The sequence below is a fragment of the Periophthalmus magnuspinnatus genome, chromosome 6 (genome assembly GCF_009829125.3).
Source record: "Periophthalmus magnuspinnatus isolate fPerMag1 chromosome 6, fPerMag1.2.pri, whole genome shotgun sequence".
Classification (NCBI taxonomy): Eukaryota; Metazoa; Chordata; class Actinopteri; order Gobiiformes; family Gobiidae; genus Periophthalmus; species Periophthalmus magnuspinnatus.
Window position 1 is genome coordinate 23,833,038 of NC_047131.1, and position 22,285 is coordinate 23,855,322.

The 22,285-nt window shown below is 39.3% G+C and overlaps 2 protein-coding genes across 2 annotated transcripts in view; both read left to right on the forward strand.

Moving 5' to 3' along the window:
• The first annotated feature begins 77 nt into the window (after positions 1-77).
• Positions 78-5,688, forward strand: ldhd (lactate dehydrogenase D). Its single transcript, XM_033967556.2, has 11 exons — positions 78-174; positions 1,073-1,185; positions 1,277-1,418; positions 1,522-1,663; positions 1,931-2,090; positions 2,429-2,628; positions 2,740-2,868; positions 3,017-3,144; positions 4,204-4,294; positions 4,711-4,822; positions 5,146-5,688. Exons 1-11 carry the CDS (start codon positions 100-102, stop codon positions 5,339-5,341), a joined length of 1,488 nt encoding a protein of 495 aa, XP_033823447.1. The 5' UTR covers positions 78-99; the 3' UTR covers positions 5,342-5,688.
• A 545-nt stretch (positions 5,689-6,233) lies between these two features.
• znrf1 (zinc and ring finger 1) overlaps positions 6,234-22,285 on the forward strand; it is a 32,851-nt gene continuing 16,799 nt past the window's right edge. The window contains exon 1 of the mRNA XM_033968068.2: positions 6,234-7,234. Coding sequence (XP_033823959.1) covers positions 6,847-7,234 — 388 coding nt within the window. The 5' untranslated portion in view covers positions 6,234-6,846. The remainder of the gene's footprint in view (positions 7,235-22,285) is intronic.

The window sequence follows — 22,285 nt, forward strand, 5'->3', positions numbered from 1 at the left end:
TTTTATTATGAAAGGTACCTGTCGGATGTTTGTATGTTTTATCCGGTAACAGCAGATAAAGGTCATTAGTGCGCACAGAGTAGAAGTTGTTGTTGCAGTATGTTCGTCAGGAGGAGTCTCCGTGTCTTTTCATGTCCCCTCACTGCGCTTCACTGTCGCACCGTCTACTCTCGGGTAAGTGAGAGAAAATAGATCCACATTCAAGCAGACAACACTGCAAACGGTCTGCATGATAAAATAACGCCATTTTGTGTCCTGACGTGAACGATTGTAGGTCTGAGAAACTATTGTTGCAAAAAATGAAAACATTAGAACAGGAAATGAAATGACAAGCCCCAGAATCTCGTAGGTGTTATGGGCTCGACACACGGGCAGCGACAAACTGCAACTTGTCACGCGCGCTCTGTTCCAGAGCAGATCGAGCCTCCTACTCGTCTGATTGGTTGTTTATTTGGAGGGAATTTTGAGGTTAATAGCGGTAGATGGGGAAAAAGACGCTAAAATGAAATCTCGTAAAGTTTTGCTTCATTTGACTAAAATAATACAATTGGTTGCACTCTACAAAACTAAAAAAAGCGATCCTGGGTCCACCCTATTCTGCAGCTAATTCTGTTTAATGTAAAAACCTTAAATAAATATATTTTTTTTATGTTGAATCAGCGATAAAAGTAGAACATTTTTCAACTTTCATTAGTCGCGTCGCAGGCCCGCGTGTGCACGTCCACATGCACGAGCGCGAGGTTTTCACGTGCACGACTTTCGCTTGTAGCGGAGGTGAGAGAGACGAGCGGTTTTCACAGTGTCGCACAGAGACTATTGAAAATAAATGGAGAGCGAGCGACGTCGCTCCCCGTGTGTCGATTACTGTTGTCATATAAACAGTATCGTGTCGTTCACTGGATATAAGCTCTCTAAAACTAAACTAAATATTTATCTCTTGACTGAGGTATTGTATTTTGCAGGCTTACACCTGGAATAAATATTTTTCATAATGATTCAATTTGCCAAATGCTGCCCAAATATTATTAGATTAATTGAAACATTTAAAAACGATTCTGCTCTGTGTGCACAGAATTTGGGGGTGGAGAATGTCTTGTCTCAGTTCAAGTCCATCTGTGGTAATGAGGGGGTCTCTGTTGGAGAGGCTGTGAGGGAACAGCATGGCAGGGACGAGTCCATGCACAAGTCAGTGTCACAACAAAGGGCATAATGGTGACTACTTATAAACTTATAAATAGAAACAGATAAATAAAGCTGATAAAAATGTCGTTCTCAGATGTCGTCCTCCAGATGCAGTGGTGTTTCCTCGCTGTGTGGAGGAGGTCAGTGCTTTGGCCAAGCTCTGTCATATCTTTAATGTGCCCATGATCCCATTTGGAACAGGCACAGGTCTGGAGGGAGGAGTCGGCGCACTGGAAGTAAGAAATATTTTACTGTGAACAATATACTATTCTTATTTAAGTTTTATGAGATTTGATATCTTTATACAACATAAATGTAATGCTGTATTTTTATTGGCAGGGGGGAGTTTGTTTCAGTTTAAGAAACATGGACAAGATCGTGGATGTGCATGTGGAGGACATGGATGTGACAGTAGAACCTGGTGTGACCCGGAAAATGCTCAACACTTATCTCCGAGACACAGGCCTCTGGTTTCCAGTCGGTCCGTTTCATTCAACATCTGTGTTCTTTAGTGTTGTCCTCAACAGCAAGTTGTGTGTACACTTGTTACACACATTTGACTCTTAGAGAAGAGGAACAAACACAGTAGTTTCATTTAAACAGGTTTGCCCCAAAATAAACTTTAACTAAATTTAACTGTCCTTTTAAACTAATTATTGTGTTGCTATACTTCGTTAATTGAATCAGTGGGTGTTGTAAACATTAACATATTTATAGGGTTGTTCTCTTGCCCTTTTTGACATTGCAGATCCGGGGGCAGATGCATCGCTGTGTGGGATGGCTGCCACCAGTGCATCTGGTACAAATGCGGTCCGTTATGGCACAATGAGAGAGAATGTCCGGAACCTGGAGGTGGTGCTGGCTGATGGGACCATTATACAAACTGCAGGGAAGGGGCGTCGACCCAGGTAATAATGCATACTGGCTCAGGTGCAACAATATGGGAGACAACACTGGGTTTAACATAGTCAAAACAAGTTTTAATTTACAAAGGATTATTACATAATGACAGTATTTACAAAAACAAAGGTATGAGTTTGAGTATGTTAATATCAGTGGTGTAATGCAGTGTATGTATTGCAAATAAAAACAGTGTAAGTGCAGTTGTGAGTGCAGTTCGTAAACAAAAGACAAACTCAAATTTGCGAGAGCGAAGTGGTCATTAGGAAGCCTGGGCCCATAATAATACTATTACACTAAACTTGTACATGCTTATCTGAAACATCTTCATGCTCTTCATGCTCAGAAAGACAGCTGCTGGGTACAACCTGACAAACCTGTTTGTTGGCTCAGAAGGCACTCTTGGCATCATCACCAAGACCACTCTCCGTTTGTATGGGATCCCAGAGGCAGTGGTCTCTGCTGTGTGCACCTTCCCCTCTGTCCAGGCCGCTGTGGATAGCACTGTGCAGATCCTACAGTCAGGAGTGCCCATTGCTCGCATTGGTATGTTAACATGTATTGTCTATTTAATGGACAGATTTAATTTAAGCTGAAAATATTGAACCTACCCACGACTAACTTCAAGGTCTAATCTTTATGCTGTTTCTTGGACAGAGTTTCTGGATGATGTCATGGTGGATGCCTGTAATCGCTACAGTTCCCTGTCCTACCCTGTGAAACCCACTCTCTTCCTGGAGTTTCATGGGTCTGAGGACAGCCTGAAGGAGCAGGTCAAGGTAACGGGTAAGTATCAGCTACACTTCACCTAAGTGACTCTTTTAATGACCTGACTCATAATGTAGCTAAAAGTGCTTTAGAGTTACAGCCATTTTAGTGATTTTCTTTAAAGTTACAACAAGTATTGATTAACTGTTGATTCATTGTTGTGTAGAGGACATAACACAGACAAGTGGAGGGTCAAATTTTCACTGGGCTCAGGATGCAGAAACCCGTAACCACCTGTGGGCCGCCCGTCACAATGCCTGGTATGCTGCCCTGGCTCTCAGACCAGGCTGTCAGGTAAAGTGACTAATTACAGGCAAGCACCCATCAGTCTGTCAGTGCTGTGCTTATAGTATTTTGACTTATTGTATTACATTTACTTTTGCCATACTGTAGATTTCCTCTATTATAGCTCTATTAAAGGTGCACTATGTAACATTTCTGATGAAGACTCTGTTACTGCTTTGCCCAGAATGTTAAATATATCCATCTCCGGCCCCATCAGTTTGGTTTGTTGGTTGTTCTTTTAGGACAAATATGAATGAGATGCACACCACCATATTATGCTTAGGTACAGGTACAGGATAAACGGAGCATAAGTCTTCTGTGTTACAGGCATTCTGTCATATTTAAAAATAACCCTAAATTCTTTGTAAATAAACTAGTGCACAATGGTTATTGTCAGAAAACATGTCCCTTGGCATGGCAGCTCTGGTGATCTAGTTCTAGTTCCTTTCTCAGAACTGTATGAGGAGAACATTATTATTTAGACCCTTAAGAGCATGGAATCAGATGTCTGGGAGATACAAATAAGTAGTAGATGTTCTTTTAAAAATACTTTAAATGAACTGTACTGAATGTAATGTAATGATTCTAATGTTTTGCTGCATTTACTGCATTAATTGCATTTATTGTTAATTGATTGTTATATAATGCAGGATATCTTTTGCTGTTTTAATGGACCCCATTAAAACAGCAAAAATAAATAAACACTTAAATCAAGCAAAGCTACAGGTCAGATGTGTGGAGAGGTGGCCCCACTCACAGTACGAATCAATGTATTTTTGAGCTATAAAAACAAATTGAATAAATCCATGATACATTATTAGATGCAATACTCAGAGACATTCCAGGCCAAGCAACATCTCTGGCGTACCATTCAGCAGAAAAGTTACATAGCGCACCTTTAAGTCTAAACTACCTGCATTCACTTCTCTTTTTAAGCTTGTTTTTTATCACTAGAAAACCTGAAGCAGAGTACTCAAGTGATTTTGTGGCTGACTTTATTGTTGTTCTAAATCTAAGTGAGTGCCAATCATTGTATGTTTCATTTGTCTCTTCTTACGTGGCCCACAGGCTTACTCCACCGATGTGTGTGTTCCTCTGTCTCATCTGCCACAAATTATAGTGGAAACAAAGGAGGATCTCATTAAGAGCAATTTGACAGGTGAGAAAAAACTTGTAATAAGTGCAAAACTGCAGCACATCATGTTACCCCTTAATTCTTTTCTTAGGCCACTATGACCACAGAAAACCATCTAAATCGTCCATGCTCACTTAGACTTGGTTATATCTTTTAAGTTTTTTTTGCTTATAACAAGAATCTTGAATCACTCTGTCAGTGACACTGTGCTTTGAAACCTTTCTCTGTTGTGAAATACTCCTGAATAAATTGCAACAAAACAAGTGACCTTCATTTCAAGTGCGCTATAGTGCTGTTGTGTATGTGCAGGTATTAACCTTCCCTGAAAAGCTGTTTAGTTGCGTGTTGAAACACATCACGTTGACAAAATAAAATCTTCATTGATGCAAGAAGTTCCTCATTTTAGTTCAACAAAATAAATGCCAATGGTTTGTTTCCAGGTCCCATAGCCGGGCATGTGGGAGATGGGAACTTCCACTGCATCATGGTGGTGGATCCCAATGACAAAGATGAGTTGAACAGGCTGCACTCATTCACAGACAGACTGGCCAGGTACAAGATACAACTGAGACAATTTTGCAATGTCCAAACAAAGTTTAAGCTTCTTTTTATTTTTTAATTCCATATTAATGGTAAGGGGGAAATAGTGTTACAGTTGTTTAAACGCTTAGTAACTAATTAATATCCTAACTCCTTAATTAGTTACTAAGCCTGAATAACTCTAAATTATTAGTTCATTATGAATTATATATTTTTTCATAAGATTTCATTTTATTGAGGATAATTAAGGTGTATATATTATAAAGTGTAACCAGTATATATTTTTATATACTAAATAATACCTGAATAATTGATATGATGCTGCTGTTATGTAGGCGAGCGCTGGCCTTGGATGGGACGTGCACAGGAGAACATGGAGTGGGCCTGGGGAAAATGTACCTGCTCCCGGAGGAGCTGGGCTGTCACACAGTTCATGTGATGCAGTCCATAAAACACACTCTGGACCCCAAGAACCTAATGAACCCTGGCAAAGTACTGCTACCATTTTCCAGAGAGTCACAGCAGGGTTAACAAGAGGTCAACTTCTTATTCAGCCGACATAGTTCCACTCCACAAACTGCAATAACTATGCTTTTTAGGAATTTTGTGTTTGTACTGCATCTTTCAATCAGTTTTGTGTGTTTCATTTTTTTAATATCTTAAAGCTTTTGAGAAAACTGCATAACTTGGTTTAAGAGATTTTCAAATGTATATCAGGGTTTTTGTTTATATTTTTGATGGTGCATTTTTGTTACCTTTTGCTATTGATATAAAACCTACATTCTTTTGATCAATGTTGTACTATAAAGCAGTGTACAACATGTAAGGTTTTCATCCATAAACAAATAAATCAGTTAACTCACTCAAATCACATCCTGACTGGCCTCTGAGCGTATGCATTTTTTTCCTACAACCGCAAGGTGTCAGCAAAGACTCGTATTGTGACCAATGCGCTGAAGAGGGTGAAGCATTTTATGAATTGACAAACATCCTCTTAACCTGCTGTCAGGTTATGGTCAAACTGGTCTGTATTGTCTTACAAAATAATATCAACAACATTTAAGGTAAGATGCAGTCCCATCATGACTTTCTGCGCATGTTCATCTTTCCTCATTTAGTTAGGCTGCGACCATCAACCATATTTAGGATTTAGAAACTGTGCACATTAGCACAAATTCACTATGACATCGTCATCCGTTTCCGTTTCGTGCTTTCTCTATTGTAATTTAACCTTCATTGGACTACATCAGCCTAAGAGCCGGGTTTATGCTTCACAGGACAGGCAGCATGCGTTCCATTGGAGCTGAAGATAGCTACGCCACTGCACCTGCTGGCAGCTGCCACACCTCGTCATTCTGCCAGGGGGAGCCTGTGTAGTGGTCAGGGCTAGTCTCATTCAGAGTCTCATCCGGCGCGTGTTTGTCTCGTCCCTGCGCTGTCTGCTCACTGTCTGCTCTACACCGAGCCTGCGCACTCAACGCCTCCATTGTTTCGCCAGTAACAGCAGTGAAGACAGCGGCAGCCGCGACAGACAGGAGTCGAGAGGAGCTCCATCAGCTCGGCCAGGCTGTGCGTCACGGTCTGCCCACTCCCGGCTGGTCTCGGACAGGACCGTGGCAAGGGCACGCGCCCGCAGCGTCACTGTTGTCAGCGGCACAGCAGACAGCAACAGTTGTCACGATGTGCGCGACCAGATGAGGAGCGAGGAGCGGAGAGCACTGCGGCGCTGCTGCTCGGCCCGCTCTGCTTAGGACCACCCCGGGACTAGCCCGGGACTGGAGGTCCGGACAACTAAGGGCGGGCACTCAGCTGTGCGCGTGGAGAGAGAGGTGGCCCCAAACCCAGTGTTAGCCTACGGCAATAAGGTGCTTCAGGAGCGCTGTGGTGCGGGTGGTGAGGGACTGGCCCATGCACCGCGCGGCGGGGACACGGGCAGAGAGCTGACGAGCCCGACCTAGGGACAGGCGCGGAGGCCCACGGAACGACGCTGAGGGGAGCCCCTCCTGAATACCCCAGAACCACACAGCGGTCTGTGGATGGGGGGCAAGCAGAGCACCACAGGACGGCCTCGGGGCACGTTTCCAGGGGTGTCCACGGATGACAGCGCGGTTCCCCCTTCAGCCCATTTCGGTCATTACCGACCCAGTGGAACAATGGGCCTGCGCAGCCGCTCGGTGAGCTCTGTAGCCGGCATGGGGATTGATCACAGCGCAACTGTGCCCTTCGGCTTCTATCCCCCCAGAGGGACGGACTCAGAGAGAGCCGGAGGTGGGTCTGGCACAGCTGCCCCTCACGGTACCGGATACCAGGACACTGGGGGCGGCGGGCATCACACAGACGGGGTGCTTTATCTGGGGTCCCGGGGGTCGCTGGCTGACACCTTGCCCCTGCACATCACGCCCCGCTGGTTCAGCGCACACAGCGGTAAGACATCCTACAGTGGGCTTCACTGGCAACATATGCACCCATAGACAAACACTGTCTCTAATAAAGCTTGTCAGTTGTGTGTTCATATTATTTGTTGAGCCCAAATTGATGTTTGTTGGTTTAGGATTTGGCTACTTTTTTTTTTTTTCCAAATTAGGCCATACACCATAAAGTACACGTTCCACGTGGCATATGGGTAAAGACACAGGGTTTGTGCATCCAGTTGACAAAATTAGACTAGTTAAGGCTATGTTTAAGACACCAGGCCATAGGCAATCAATATTGTGAGCTTGTTATTTTACCTTGAACTGTAGGCCTACAGAGTCCTCCCACCACTATCATCAGGACTGTAGTAACAGCTTAATTAGGCTGCATTTTCCAATTATAAAGGCCAACTGTCATGTGACCCACTGTCAGGAATCTTGAATGTTTATATAAATGTTAATTATCCTAATTTATATAAAATTTGTTGACACAAACCTGTGCACTTGAACAGGTTGGAGGAGTGGGTGTTTTCTTTGTCTTGCATGTATTAAAAATTCCAGTGTAAATATAATTGATCTACCACAAACGAGCGTAAAAGGTTAGAATATGCATGCAAAGTGAACCAGGGCGCCTCTGTCGTCACCGTCACTGCTGCAGCGTCTGCATAGGTCAGACCTTGTTGTGTGAAATGACACTAATAAGCCTGGTGCCAAATCTGGTTGAGTCAATTAGGCCAGCGATTAGAGAGAGCAGAGGGGGAGGAGACACATTAAAGGATGAGAAAATGTGATGAATAAAATCAGGTTCTAGCACATGTTTAAAAACCCACTCCTTAAGATATGGTGTTGCTAAACATTCAGATGTCATATTTAAGTTTCATTGCTTGCTGTTTGCATTGGTTATTTAAATGCAAAATTATTTTATTCTTATTGAAAGTCTTATGTTGAAAGTTTGCAGTAGTGTTTCTTGATACGAAATTTGCTCAAATCTTTTAGTCCATAACATTATTATGACAAATGGCATTTTCTTATTATACCTGCACTGCTGACAAGGGAGAACATTATGCTGTCTTATGGCTATGTTTGTGCCAGTGCCAAGCCTGGAGAGAGAAGCTTGCATGACTAAGGAATACACAGCAACACCATCTAAAGGCAGACACCAAAAGAAATAGTTGTACATAGTTGTAACTTATTTAAAATGTCTTGATTTGTGCTTTAACATCCTCTTATTCATCTGCTGTACGAGTTATTCATACTCTGCCTGTATATGCAAAAACAACATTCCCCTGACCCTTGTTACTACGGCCCAGAGAGGCTCAGTGTTGGAGCACAGCTATCACCACTGCTGTTGCTCTGGTTGATGTGCTTGTTCCCAGTGGACTCAGTTAATATCAGGTGTCAGATTGGAAAAAATGAGAAGGGCGAAATAAGCAGCACATACCTGAGATCTTCAACTCACATATACAGTAAACAGAAGTGTACTTATGACTTTTTTACCTGCTCTCTGGGTAGAAGCAGTTTGGGGCAAAACCACAACAGACTGGTCAGGGTCAATGTCATGAGGCTTCATTTAATTTATCTTTATTTATGGAAGGCCCAATGAAAGAGAAGTGTTAAAAAGTATTCATGGGCACTTGAGATAAATGGCAAAATCAGAAGAAAACTAGAGATATAAACATTTGTCTGTAAAGAAAATATAAAAGCAGGACAAATCTGGTGTTTTTTTTAAGTGAAATGTCTTATATTGCGCAAAAAAATGACTATTGTGAGCTTTAAGCCATGTTAGAATATTGTTATCTCATAAAAAAAACAGTAACTTTTGTTTTGTTTCATTCATATTCAGAAATCCTTTATTATTAGTCTGTCTACATCTCTAAAACTCAAATTGCTCTGTTCCACCTTGTGATGTCATGAAGCTGTATTTTTCAGGTTAGCGGCTACCTTTTAACTTTAGTTTTATAGAGATTGGAAATTTCAGGACTGAAATCATCTAAATGATTCTAGTGGAGGTCTATGGAGTTTAAAAAGCACTTCCTGTATAACCACATGACATCACATGGTGGAATAGTTTTCTTTTTGAGAGAAGAACTCAGCCTAAATATGCAGGGTTAACTGGTGACCCCAAATTTTGTGTATATAAACGAATAAAGATTGTTAGTCTGTGTAAGCCTAAAACTAATTCAAGATTATCAGTGTGCTTACTGCAGTAACTTATGTCTATTCTTAAATAAACAGAAGAAATAGGCCTAACTGTAAATGTTGGTTTTGGTTTAGAAGGCATTACTGTAGACTTGTAGAGAGCCAGCCCGGCCCACTCAGCAAACTGAAGAAAGTGGTCAGTCAAGGATTATGTAACATGATGAAAACCACATAGTCACATTAAAATTTTAAAGGATAGTTTTAATTGTGAGATATAGGAGCATTCACCTCTAAACTGAAAGAGTCTTGTCAAATTTCTACATTCTTCTACCCAGCCATGCATGTTTTTTTAATTTCACAAGAATATAACCTCAAATGTAGTTGATACAGATAACATTTTCTGTAAAGGGCATAGACTTAGATCAAAACTGCTCTTGGGGTTTCTTACTTGAATGGACCTAACACAATGTTTCCCAAACCTCATCTGTTCTGAGGCTTTTTTTAAAAAGAAAGTGATTATTCTGTACGCCAATGTTCCATGTTTTTTCCTAATAATTTTGAAGAAACTAGCAGAATTTATGTCAAAAAGAACAGGATGTAAACGCATAATTAGCTCAGCAACATACAGGAGAAGTATTATGTCATTATCAACAATTATTTATATTTTTTCATTATCTTTTCTTTCTTTTATCATTATTTACACAGGGGAACCCAATGACACTCTTTTTCATGGGTGCCCTGTTTAAAATACAATACAAGCAGAAAAAACATACAAAACAAAGTATATAAGTCCATATAAAAAATTTAAAAACAGGTGCAGGTGTGAGTATAAAAGTTTATTATCAGATTATTAAATTACAATTGTGCCACCAACGTGTCCAGTTTTGCTTTTCTTTGAGTGTTTTCCATTTTTGTGATGCAAAAAACTAGAAGCTCTCTTTCCCATCTCAGTTTTGATGCAGCTAGTCCTTTGCCTTATGTAGTCATGTGATGTTCCAGTATCACTGATTAACAAGCAGGTGAGGTATTCTGGCAGTTTTTGAAGTAGTGTCTTATAGATAAATTTCATACAGTGCTGTTCTGTTCTAACAGACAGTGATTGCCAACCAACTTTTTCATAGAGAATACAGTGATGGTTTTTAGATCCATCACTTGTAATGAAACGAAGAGTGAAAGAGTGGATCCAACGGTTTCAAAGCAGAGGCCAAAGTCTGCATGTACACCACATCCCCATAATCCAGCTAATTATTTTTATTAGCTCCATAAAGCTTTTTTTGTATGTTACGTGATCAAAGGCGACAAACAGTGCAGTGTGTTAGTCGCCAATATTTTGCCCAGAGTTCTGGACTTCATCAAGCAAGGTTTTATTTTCCTCATTGAGCTGTTCTAGTACAGACTATAGTTTACGCCATTTCTAGACAATGATTAGTCCTGGTGGAAAGAGAGGAGGATGGGGAATGTTATGTGTTGGGAATACTGGGAAAGTTGAGTGGCTTACATCAAACACTGGAATTTTTGGGGTTTGTATTTGTTATTTTTATAAACCTACTCAATGTACTTCATCATTTCATCTGTGTATCTTTGTTCTTAATGCTCATTGTTCTGTGTGTGGATAATAAGGAAACTCTTACAACATTAACCTAGAGCTATTCCTCCCACTCCCTCAGCCTGTACCTTTTATCGGTCCAGCCTGTCGATATAGTATCAGCGCTTAATCAATAAGAGTATTTGCAGTCTTTTTCTGAACAACAAGTTTAATCCCTGCCGACCTTGGCTGAGAATTCCCCTGTGACACCTTACAAGTGGAAAAGCATTTTTAACGCTTAATTACATCAGCTGTTTGAAGAATAGAACTCGATAAACCTGAATAGTGGCCATGCTTCACAAATCCCCAGTAGCCATCACCAATGCCGTCCCCAAGTCCCTTTTAAACACGCCTGGACAGATGTGATCGGTCAACGCAACGATCAATTGGTGTTTTTTGGAAAACTACTTTGAAGCAGACAGGCCTCACTGAGACTGGACTTCTTTTTAGTTTAGCACAGAGATTTTTTAAGAGTGCCGCTGTGCAAACATGATGAAATGAGAGAATACATTTTGTTCCAAAGCAATCATAGGTGTTTTTGATATTCTCTGTCAATGTTTTATGAAACGTAAAAGTCAAACTATGTACATGGATTTGCCACTTTCACAATGGAAGAGAGCATCCTTTCTTCTGTAAGCTTTAAATCACAAGTTCAAGCTCAGACCCATATTTTTTAATTATTTCTTGGTGGTTAACTGACTGATTTGCAGTTCAATATGGCAGAAAAGAAAAAAAAAGTTATCATATTGATCACACTATGAGTTTTTTTGTCATTTCTATTTTTTTAACCATTGTTTTAATCACACACCTGCTCTTACTGATGGAAGGTTGACTCATCACTGACAACTTAAAATGACTGAATTTTTAATTTGACAGGAATTGCACAGTCAAATTTTGCATTGTACTCCTGTGTTCACTGATCGATTTGATTTGTAACAATGTTTTTTGGACACTACATACAGCAAAAAACTCCAACTTTTATGCCCAAATACCCATAATCACGCTGAGCCTTTTAGTAATGTCTGTGCAGTGTGTTCACATGTGTCCCTGTCACAGCTGAACAGGTGAGGCTGTTTTCTGCCGAGTTTTTTCCTACTTGTGTGTAATAGTCACCTGAGGGACACTGTGGTACAGGGCCATCTGAGAGTCAATGCAATTACTCATCATCATCAGCAGCCCTCTGTGCCGTAATGCCATTGTTCTCAGATTAGACCTGTCAGAACAAAAGCCTCCTATAAATTCACTGCTGTCACTGGTTGTTTAAAAATCTAGACTACATTTATTACCAAGGGTCAAAGGGTTTATAAAGCGAAAGCCAGATTATAACACAATGAGACTAAGATGTCTGTTGTTGTCCTTAAGAGATTAGTTTGAAAATTTATAGATGAGATTAAAGGTGCTGTCTTTTACTTGTCTTGCTTTTGTCCTGATGTTCCAAAGCATTAAATGTATCTATCTTGTATTTACTCAGTTGCAGGTGTTTTATTAAGCAAGCATACCTTCAAAATCTTAATCTTGTCTCTTCACATACAGTTGAAACCAGTTTACATACACTATAAAAAGACACATACACTTTTTTTTCTCTCTGTGTGACATGACATCTGACTAAACTTTTCCTGTTTTAGGTAAATTAAGATCACCAATATTACTTCTATTTGCTAAATGCCAGAATAATGAGAGATATTTAGACAGTTTTTCATTTTTTCACTTCAAATGTTTACATACATTTCATTAGTATTTGGTGCCATTGCCTTTAAACTGTGTGACTGGGGTGAAACATTTTGAATATCCTTCCACAAGTTTGTCACAATAGTTGTCAGGAATTTTAACCCATTCCTCCTGACAGAAATGGTGCAACTAAAATAATGTTTTTACGCCACCTTACTCACCCATGTCTTTTCAGGCCTGCCCATACATTTTCAATAGGACTAAGATGAAGCCATTGTGATGGTCACTCCAAAACATGGGCTTTGTTATCCTTAAGCCACTTTGTAACCAGTTTGGCAGTATTCTTCAGACCATTGTCCATTTGGAAGACCCATTTGCATCCAAGCTTTAACTTCCTGGCTGATGTGTTGAGATTTTACTTCAGTATGTCCACATAATGTTCTTTCCTCATGATGTCATCTATTTTGTGAAGTGCACCAGTCCCTCCTGCAGCAAAACAACCTCACAACATGATGCTGCCACCCCCGTATTTCACAGTTGGGATGGTGTTGTAGGGCTTGCGATCTTCCCCCTTTTTCCTCCAAACATAACAATTATTATGGCCAAACAGTTCAATTTTAGTCTCATCAGATCACAGGACATGTCTACAAAAATTGAGATCTTTGTCCCTGTGTGAATTTGCAAACTGTAATTTGGCTTTTTTATGTTTCTTTTGGAGTAATGGCTTCTTCCTGGCAGAGTGGCCTTTCAGCCTATGTCAGTACAGTACTTATTTCACTGTGGATAATAACATACTCTTACCAGCTTCAGCAGCATCTTCACAAGGTCTTTTGCTTTTGTTCTTGGGTTGATGTGCACATTTCGGACCGCAGCACATTCATCTCTGGGACTCGGAACCCATCTCCATCCTGAGTGGTATGATGATGATGTTTATACTTGTGTATAATTGTTTAAACAGATGAATGTGGCACCTTGAGGCATCTGGAAATTGCAACAAATGATTAACCAGTCTTCTCTTCTGGTTCTGATTTCTTTTGACTTTACACAAAGAATCAGTGTGTTTCAGGTGTGCCTTTAAATATATCCACAGGTGTCTCTTATTAACTCAAATGTTGTCAATAAACCTATCAGAAGCTTCTGGGTTTTCCCAAATAGTTTCAGTGCATAAAAACCTTACTGTATGTAAACTTCTGATTTTGAAGTAATGAAAAATTCTCCAAAAAACCTTTCTCTCATTATTCTGTCATTTAGTAAATAGAAATAATTTTAGTAATTCAAATAGACTTAAAACAGTAAAAGTTTAGTCTGATTTCATGTCAGACAGTGAGAAAAAAAAACATACGTGTCTTTTAAGATAGTGCATATAAATGTTTGGTTTCAAGTGTATCTGTCTTGGCTTAGTAACATAAATTTACTATACTGTATACCATATTGTGTAACATTCCAGGTAAAGCAACTTGATCACCATGGAGACAAGCAGTTGACGTACCCTTCATCAGAAAGGTTCCATAGTGTATTAAGTGAAATATTGATCAACTGTGAACAAAGATTTTAATTTAACGGTGCTGGTGAAAAGGAGGACATGGCTGAGAGGCAGAATAAATGAGGGGACCGAGTACATTTATACAAATAGCTTGATATGTGATTGGTTTGAGAGGTAAAGGCACACATTTTCATTGGTGCTGTACCTGATTTTTATTGTCTGAAAAATGTAAAAAACAAAAACAAAACGAATTATTTTTAAATTATTAGCAGCAGTTGAAAGCAATTTCCCCATTTTCCTAACGCATCGTAAATATTTGACACACATGAGTTATAAATGCTTTTATCATGGTAAAAGCTAAAACAACTAACATGCTAAAACACATTTCCTGGTTCTGAAACAATAAAACACTTCAGTATTTGAGGCAGACAGCACACAGCAGCCTCATTTTGACCCCAACCTGCCATTACAATATATTTGTATTGGGGCAAGACAAATTTTGCTCATATGCATTAGAAAAAATTGGGTATAGGGCCTTTAAATAAATGCGTTAAATCAGTAATCCTAAAACAGATGAAGCCTTAAATCTTCCTTACACAATTCATTTGTAAAGCGAGACCACACATTCTTCTTATAGGACATTTAAATTCGACCCCACTATACCCTTATCATACCCCGCTTTCCAGACTCAACACAAGTGCCCTCGGATCGGATGAAACCCAATTAGAAAGAATGGCGGCGATAGTGTTGTGCAGACTTGTGTTTTGGCTGGATTTCACGGCGCAGGGTTTCAGGAACACTGGGATTGAGAAACAGCTGTGTGCTCGCTCGCTGTCTGCTTTCAAGATTGGGAGGATATAGGTCAGTCAGCTCGGCAATTTATTTTTTCTCTCTTTCTCCTCCATGTTTCACTGCCTGATTTCTCCGCGGTTCGTCAACCCGGGAGGAGGCATGCGAGGACACACAAGGGCAAATGGGAAAGATGGAGCGAAAGAGTAACAGGATAGGTTTTTGTTGCTGTGACGACCGCATCGACGATAACAAACACAAGCTCACCTTTGCAAATGTCGCAGCAGTTATCTTCGGCACACTTTGCTGCATACAAACAGGATGCAGGGGTTTTTTTTGTACATTTAAAACTCTGGAGGTTAATTTAGCATCAAAGAACAAAATCTGTCTTGAATGGAACAGTCTGTCTATGTGTTGTTTTGAGTTTTGTATTGAGAATGTTCACATGAGCAGATCAAGGTGAGAGTAGGAATGTTACAAGATTGCTGTGAATTTTATGAATATTTACACCAGGACCAAGAAATTGTAAAATCTTAAATTCACTTAACGCACATAGAGCACCCTTTGGCATTAAAATGCATTGCACATTAAGGTTAAAGAAGACATATTATGCTTTTTCAGGTATACGGCATTAAGTTACAGTTGAAACCAGAAGTTACATACACTATATAAAAAGACACATATGCTTTTTTTTCTTACTGTTTGACATGAAACCAGATTAAACCTTTCCCTTTTTAAGTTAATTGGGAAAAGCAAATTTATTTCTATTTGTTAAATGCCAGAATAATGAGAGAATATTTTTTATACAATTTTCTTGAAAGTCAGAATTTTATAGTTTTCAAAGTCAGAAGTTTATATACAGTAAGATTACTATGCCTATAATCAATTTAGAAAAACGCAGATGATGATGTCATGTCTTTGGAAGCTTCTGATAGGTTTATTGAAAAAATGTTTTCAATAAACCTATCAGAAGCTTCCAAAGACATGACATCATCATTAGTTACTTAGATGTATTTGAAGGCAAACCTGAAACACACTGCTTCTTTGTGTAACATCATGGGAAAGTCAAAAGAAATCAACCAAGATATCAGGAGAAGAATTATGGACTTGCACAACTCTCGTTCATCCTTGGGTGCAATTTCCAGATGCCTGAAGGTGCCACATTCATCTCTTCAAACAATTCTACACAAGTACAAACACCATGGGAATGTACAGCCATCATACTGCTCAGGAAGGAGACGGGCTCTGTGTCCCAGAGATGAACAAAAGCAAAAGACCTTGTGAAGATGCTGCTGAAGCTCGTAAGAGTGTGTCATTAACCACAGTGAAATGAGTACTGTACTGACATGGGCTGAACGACCACTCTGCCAGGAAGAAGCCATTACTCCAAAATAAAAATAAAAAAAAGAGATTACAGTTTGCAAATGCACAAAAGGACAAAGACCTTAATTTTTGTAGACATGTCCTGTGGTCAGGACAAAACTAAATTGAACTGTGGGGGTGGCAGCATCATGTTGTGGGGTTGTTTTGCTGCAGGAGGGACTGGTGCAGTTCACAAAATAGATGGCATCATGAGGAAAGAACATTATGTTGACATACTGAAGTAACATCTCAACACATCAGCCAAGAAGTTAAAGGTTGGGAGTAAATGGATCTTCCAAATGGACACTGGCCCAAAGCATACAGCCAAACTGGTTACAAAGAGGCTTAAAGATAATAAAGGCAATGTGTTGGAGTGGCCATCACAAAGCCCCAATCTCAGTCCTATTGAAAAAGTATAATAGAAACAGGTCCATAGGGGGGATAGGAGATAACTGAAAACTGAAATTTGAAATTTGGGACACTGTTATAACATATAGAAGCCCATAATCATCAATTTTACATAATAAGCCCCCTTTGACTTCTGAATATATATTGAACTGAAATTAGTTTTTTGTGTTGTTATAACTGTCAAATTTCAAACTTACATTTATAAATTCACATTTTTATCAACCAATTACCTTGAACTCTTGGTGAGTAATTTTGTCCCCCACAGATATATTTATTCTTTACATTTATCTTTAAAGTCACGTAGCGTCCAATGACCCTTCTCCAGATCTCGAGCCAGGATCTTGTCATGATGCACAGGTTTATTCAATGTAAGGTGCTGTAGACAGAGATGTGTAACAGCAGCAATAAAGGGCAGATGAGAGGATTTACTTTACCACTAAAGAAATCAAAAGCAGGAAGCGTACAGTAGTAAACGCTGCTCATTCAGAGTGAAGCTGAACTGTGATGTGTTCATTAAAAGCGCTTTTCACAACTTATAAAGGTCAGAGTGAGTTTACTGTCATAATAAATCTAACAACAACTAGCATGCTGTTTTGGTGCACTTCCTGTTTTATAGAGAATAATAATCTCTAATCATCTATAACTAGATGCAGACAGCAGACATCAGTCTCATTTTCACCCTAAGACCTGCTCTTATAGTACATCTGTACTGGGACAGATTTTTACTTAAATATGTGGGGGAAAAAACAGGTACAGGCCCTTTATTAATGTATTTATTTATTTCAGGGACAGTGCATATTAATCAACATTTCTGTAAATATGCCAGAATTAGCCAAAGGCTATTTTTCATCCTTTAAGCTGTGATTATTTTTTGGGTCAGTATAGCAAAATGATCACATCCAGTTTCTCTAGACTACAGTCACAAACTGTGGATTTGACTTAGCTCTTGTGTCAGCACCATATGTAATGTCATTGTAATGGCGGGTCTATTATGGGCAGTGACGGTCATTGTGCCTGTCTGGTGGGCACGGCAACTGTTGCTATGGATAGAGCCTAAATGTCGTCAGAGAGATTTTCTGAAGATAAAACTCTGGTTTCTGCAGCAGTATTAAGGAACGTAGGCTGAAAATATGAATGCATGTAACAGCAGTTTTCCTAAGTTTGCATATTCATGTGTCCTTCAACATACACAAAATCCCACTCAGAGGAATATTTTAAACCTGTACCTGCACAATGATTAATCAATTCTATTTTGGATTTTGCTCTTAAGATCTGTATTAATGACTGGGTACATAAATTCTCCATGAGAAACAAGAATTAATGACTAAAACAATTTTATTGTTGTTATAGTAACATTTTGGTATAGACTGATGTAGAATCGATGTTCAGTTTTATATTTTTAACATTTATAAGTGTTGTTTTGTATTGGTCACGTAGTGTGTAGTGTAGAGTATAGGCAGTTGAACCATTGGCAAGTACTCTTGGGTTGCAATCAGGGACCTATTCCTAGAAAATATTCTAACACGATTCTTGGCTACTGGAGTTCCCACTCCAGTCTATATCAATATTTATATTGTAATAATTCTACTTTTGTGTCCCCCCTGTGTTGTGTGAGGTCATCGCCCCCCATCTTCTCATCTTCATCTATTTTCCTCCTCCGTCTCCATGGAAACTGCTGCTAGTGGTTCTGGTAAGGTAAGGTTTCCGTTTGCTGCTCGGAGTTGCGTTTGTTATAAAGTCGTGATGTAATCCAGTGGGTTTACTGGGCTGCCATTTATGGGCATGACAGTGGTGGGCTGCTGACGATCTCTCTCATACATACACTGCAGTTACAGAGGTGTGTGTGCTGTTGGTGTATGTGCAATGGGGCCATAACAGTGGAGACTTTGAGCAGCATCGACATCAACATGTCTGTGACAGTTTGGGCTATTATAATTTTGTTTTTCAACTGCAGCCAACAGTTTTGATATGCTCCAGAAATATAAACATTTTGAAAAATAGACTGCCCTGTCATGCATGGAATTACAGATGATTTAGCAATCAACCAATGTAACATTCAATTTATTTTAGATTTAATTTCATAATAAATGGATAGGGACAGAGATTAAGTCATATGTGAGAGGGACCAGATCATTTTGGATTCTGTTAAAATTAGGTAATGTATGGTAAGGTATATGTTATTGATCCCTGTTGTACCTTCACAGAAGGGTTATTGTCATTTCAAATCACACTCTTGCCAGTTCTTACTGTTGTCCCCTGGGGCTGGGCACTGCACCGTCCTGCTTGCATGAAGGTTGTATGAGTGAAGTGGTTGAAGGCCATTGGAACAGAATTGCTGCCAGTCAACTCCATGCCCAGAATCTTATTGACATTGAACATGAAGAGTGAATGAATCATGGAGTACTTTAAACCGCTTTGAGAATCTAGCCAAGTTTGTATGCTAGTACAGTATAATTCTGAGCTTTGTTTAATATTGTTACCAAAAGTGGAAAGACATTTTCTCAAGGTCATACATTCAGTTGAGGAATGTAGACTTTACATGCCTTTTTGTGTATTTTCATCAGCTCACGAGTTACAGAGGCATATCTCAGCTCTTTAGTGTTCACTGGCCTGGCTCAACTAAAAAGCAGAGTTGTTTTTGTGGTAAGCACTTTTCTGGCCTATAGCTTGCATTGGGAATTATTGTCAAGCCCTGGCAGCCATTACTGCTGTGATGAGTTTCAGAAAATAGCCTCAGAGAATTGTAAGGACTCACCTGGCAGCAACAGACGCACAAACAACAACGCACTGTAACTATGTAGACTGTAACTATGGACAACATACATCTACAAACAGTTTTATCTGAGATGCTCAAATGCATTTACACAGATCCTAATGGCTTTTAACATGCAATGGTCTAAAAATGGTCTAACAAATCTACCTCTGACAACCTCTGTTTATTAGCTGCTGGGTAACCGTGGAGAGGCTTGGTTAGCTTAGCGTCTTTGTAGAGGAGCCAAAAATGTTATAAATAACTGAGAAGTTGACAAAAAAGGGCAGTTGGTAACAGCTGGTCCATCCTGGATTGCCTTCTTGCATTGTGTTTTTGTAGGTTTTAATTTTGTCACAATAGACAAGACAATATGGAATAAGGCAATTGCATTTTATCCCTCTGTGGCACCATAATGGGTTTAATTCTTTTTTTCTTTTTTCTTTTTATCAAATGTGATGATAAGCAAGACCATGGAATACGTTGTACCCATAGACTGTATAAAGAAGTGGACTAAGTGAGTGCGACGTCACCCATAGTGTTCAGCTCCAGTCAAATAAAGCTCATTGAGGCGAGCAGTTATGGAGCCGAGTTATATATTTGGAAGGTGCCTGATTTGCCTGTTATTAATGTTTATATATTGATTTGCAGACACAATAGCAAAATAAAAATACCAGGATTATGTACAGCTAGTTAATAGGAACATTTTAAGATCAAAATGACAGGTTTACTGCAGCAGTTACAGAGAGAGGGGTGACGATTTTTCAATAGAAAGTGAATTGGAGCCGGAAGCGCACCCATGCTCACTTCCTATTTGGAACGCGGCGGTTAGCTATGTCCTTTTATATATACAGTCTATAGTTGTACCTGATTCGTGATTTAAATTATGTTAGAAATGAAAACACAAAATATTTGCTCACAAATTCAATTGCTAACTCTTGTCTATGCAGTCTCTTAGTCTTGTGTGTTCACTGAAGAAATGACTGCAGCTCTGTGGTACTGCAGACAATGACCTCTTTGCCCCTGTAGTAATAGTGTAATAAGACACTAAGCCGTAAATATAGTGGCTCCAACCCCAGGGCAGACCCAAGGGACGGATAGGAGAGCCATGTTGTGATAAATACAGAAAGTCTCTCTCTGGTTTAGTTGCTTTTACTAATAAAGCTGTTCAGGTAAAGTTATGCTTAGGAACACATCTTCTAAGACCAATTTCCAAATAGATTCATAATGGCTTAAAATATACACTGTTTTTACACACTATTACAAGTTGTTTTTTTGGAAATTTCTATATTATTGTTGAATATGACCACCTGTATTGTGCTATACGTTAAGTTTGTTTAAAATGTAACCACATTTTTCATACTTTTTCTTTTTCATTCATATTTCATTATTTATGTATTTATTTAAGGTACAGGGACTTCCTGGAGGTGGCACATCAACTTTATGGTTCCATGTAAATCAAAAGTTAAAACCATACCTTGGAACATTCTCTAGATTGTTTTAGGCTGTGGATTCTAGCCTTAAGAACAACATTTATATGGAAACAAGCAAGATGGGGCCCTCCTCCAGGTCAAGTACAAGGCAGGTTTGTGGAGACGCAAGCCTACTCAGAGTAAGTTTTTCAGTACAAAAAGGTTTTATTTTATTTTAATTTTATTTATTTATTTTTTTGGCTAAAAAGTTCCACACATGGCTTTAAAAGGTGATCAAGGTATTTGTCTTTTTTGTTCTTTGAATGCCTTGATTCTATCATGATCTATTATGATAAGCTTGTCTTCGTGGTTTTGACTTGTATGGGCATAACTGTAATGCTATAATTGGTGTACACAGAAAGGACTATTCCAGTTTGTTTGAGGGAAAATTAACATGATTAAAAAGCTGTTAGTTTTTGTTGCAGTGCCAGCCGATGAGATTGCGCAGGTGTTGGTTTTTCCTAGAGTTAGTCATGAGGCAGCTGCAGGAAAAGCCTGAGCGGAGGTCCAACAACAGATTTACCAATGAGTCATTATCCAGCTTTGATCTGCGCTCTCTGAATGTTAATCATTGTATCACACTGCTGCTGTATATGCTCTTCTCTTTGATTAGCTCATGTTTGGTATCATTAAAATATCACAGGAAAGGCCAAATCTGTGCCAAGTCTGTGCCAAAACGGTGCCACATTTTGAGTACTTGAGTGTATGTGGGATTGTATGTAACAGGTGCAGTACATCAGGGGTCACATCAAGATTATGCTTTTGTTGTTTTTTTTTTTTTATACATTTCTTTTTTGTCTGTATGCTTTGTTGAAAAGGAGAGATTTAAGTCTAAAATGGGGGTAAAGAGAGTATTTCAAATCTTCAAGTGAGTTTAGGGAGTGTAGCTTAGCCGTGTGCGAGAGCACAGAGGACCACGATGATGAAAACAAACCAGTTCACTAAAAGACCGCGACGAGAGGTAAAGACATGGAGGCTAAAGTGAACAGAACATGGAGCTAGCGCTGCAAAATGACTCCACCTCAGTGCTGCAGACAGAGCACAGAGCTCAAAGCAGGCAGGATAAACATATGTATATGTTAACTCTTTTCTTAGCTCGAGTGATGGGACATAAAACTTTATTTTCTATTAAATTAATTCATAAAAACTGTAACTGTAGTTACATATTTAATGTGACCTGTTCATAATACAGTCTGTTTACAAGTAAATTGGTAATAGATGTTCTCGGGACATTTTGTAGTAGAAGTAAATAATCAATAGATTACTCGATTACTAAAATACTACATAGCTACAGCCCTACATCTGTGACTCCTTTGAATGACTAGCCTTAAACTAAATGTATTTTTCTCCTTTTTTCATTCACACTTATTTCATTCATTTAAAATTTCATCAAGAATATCTCAGTGGTT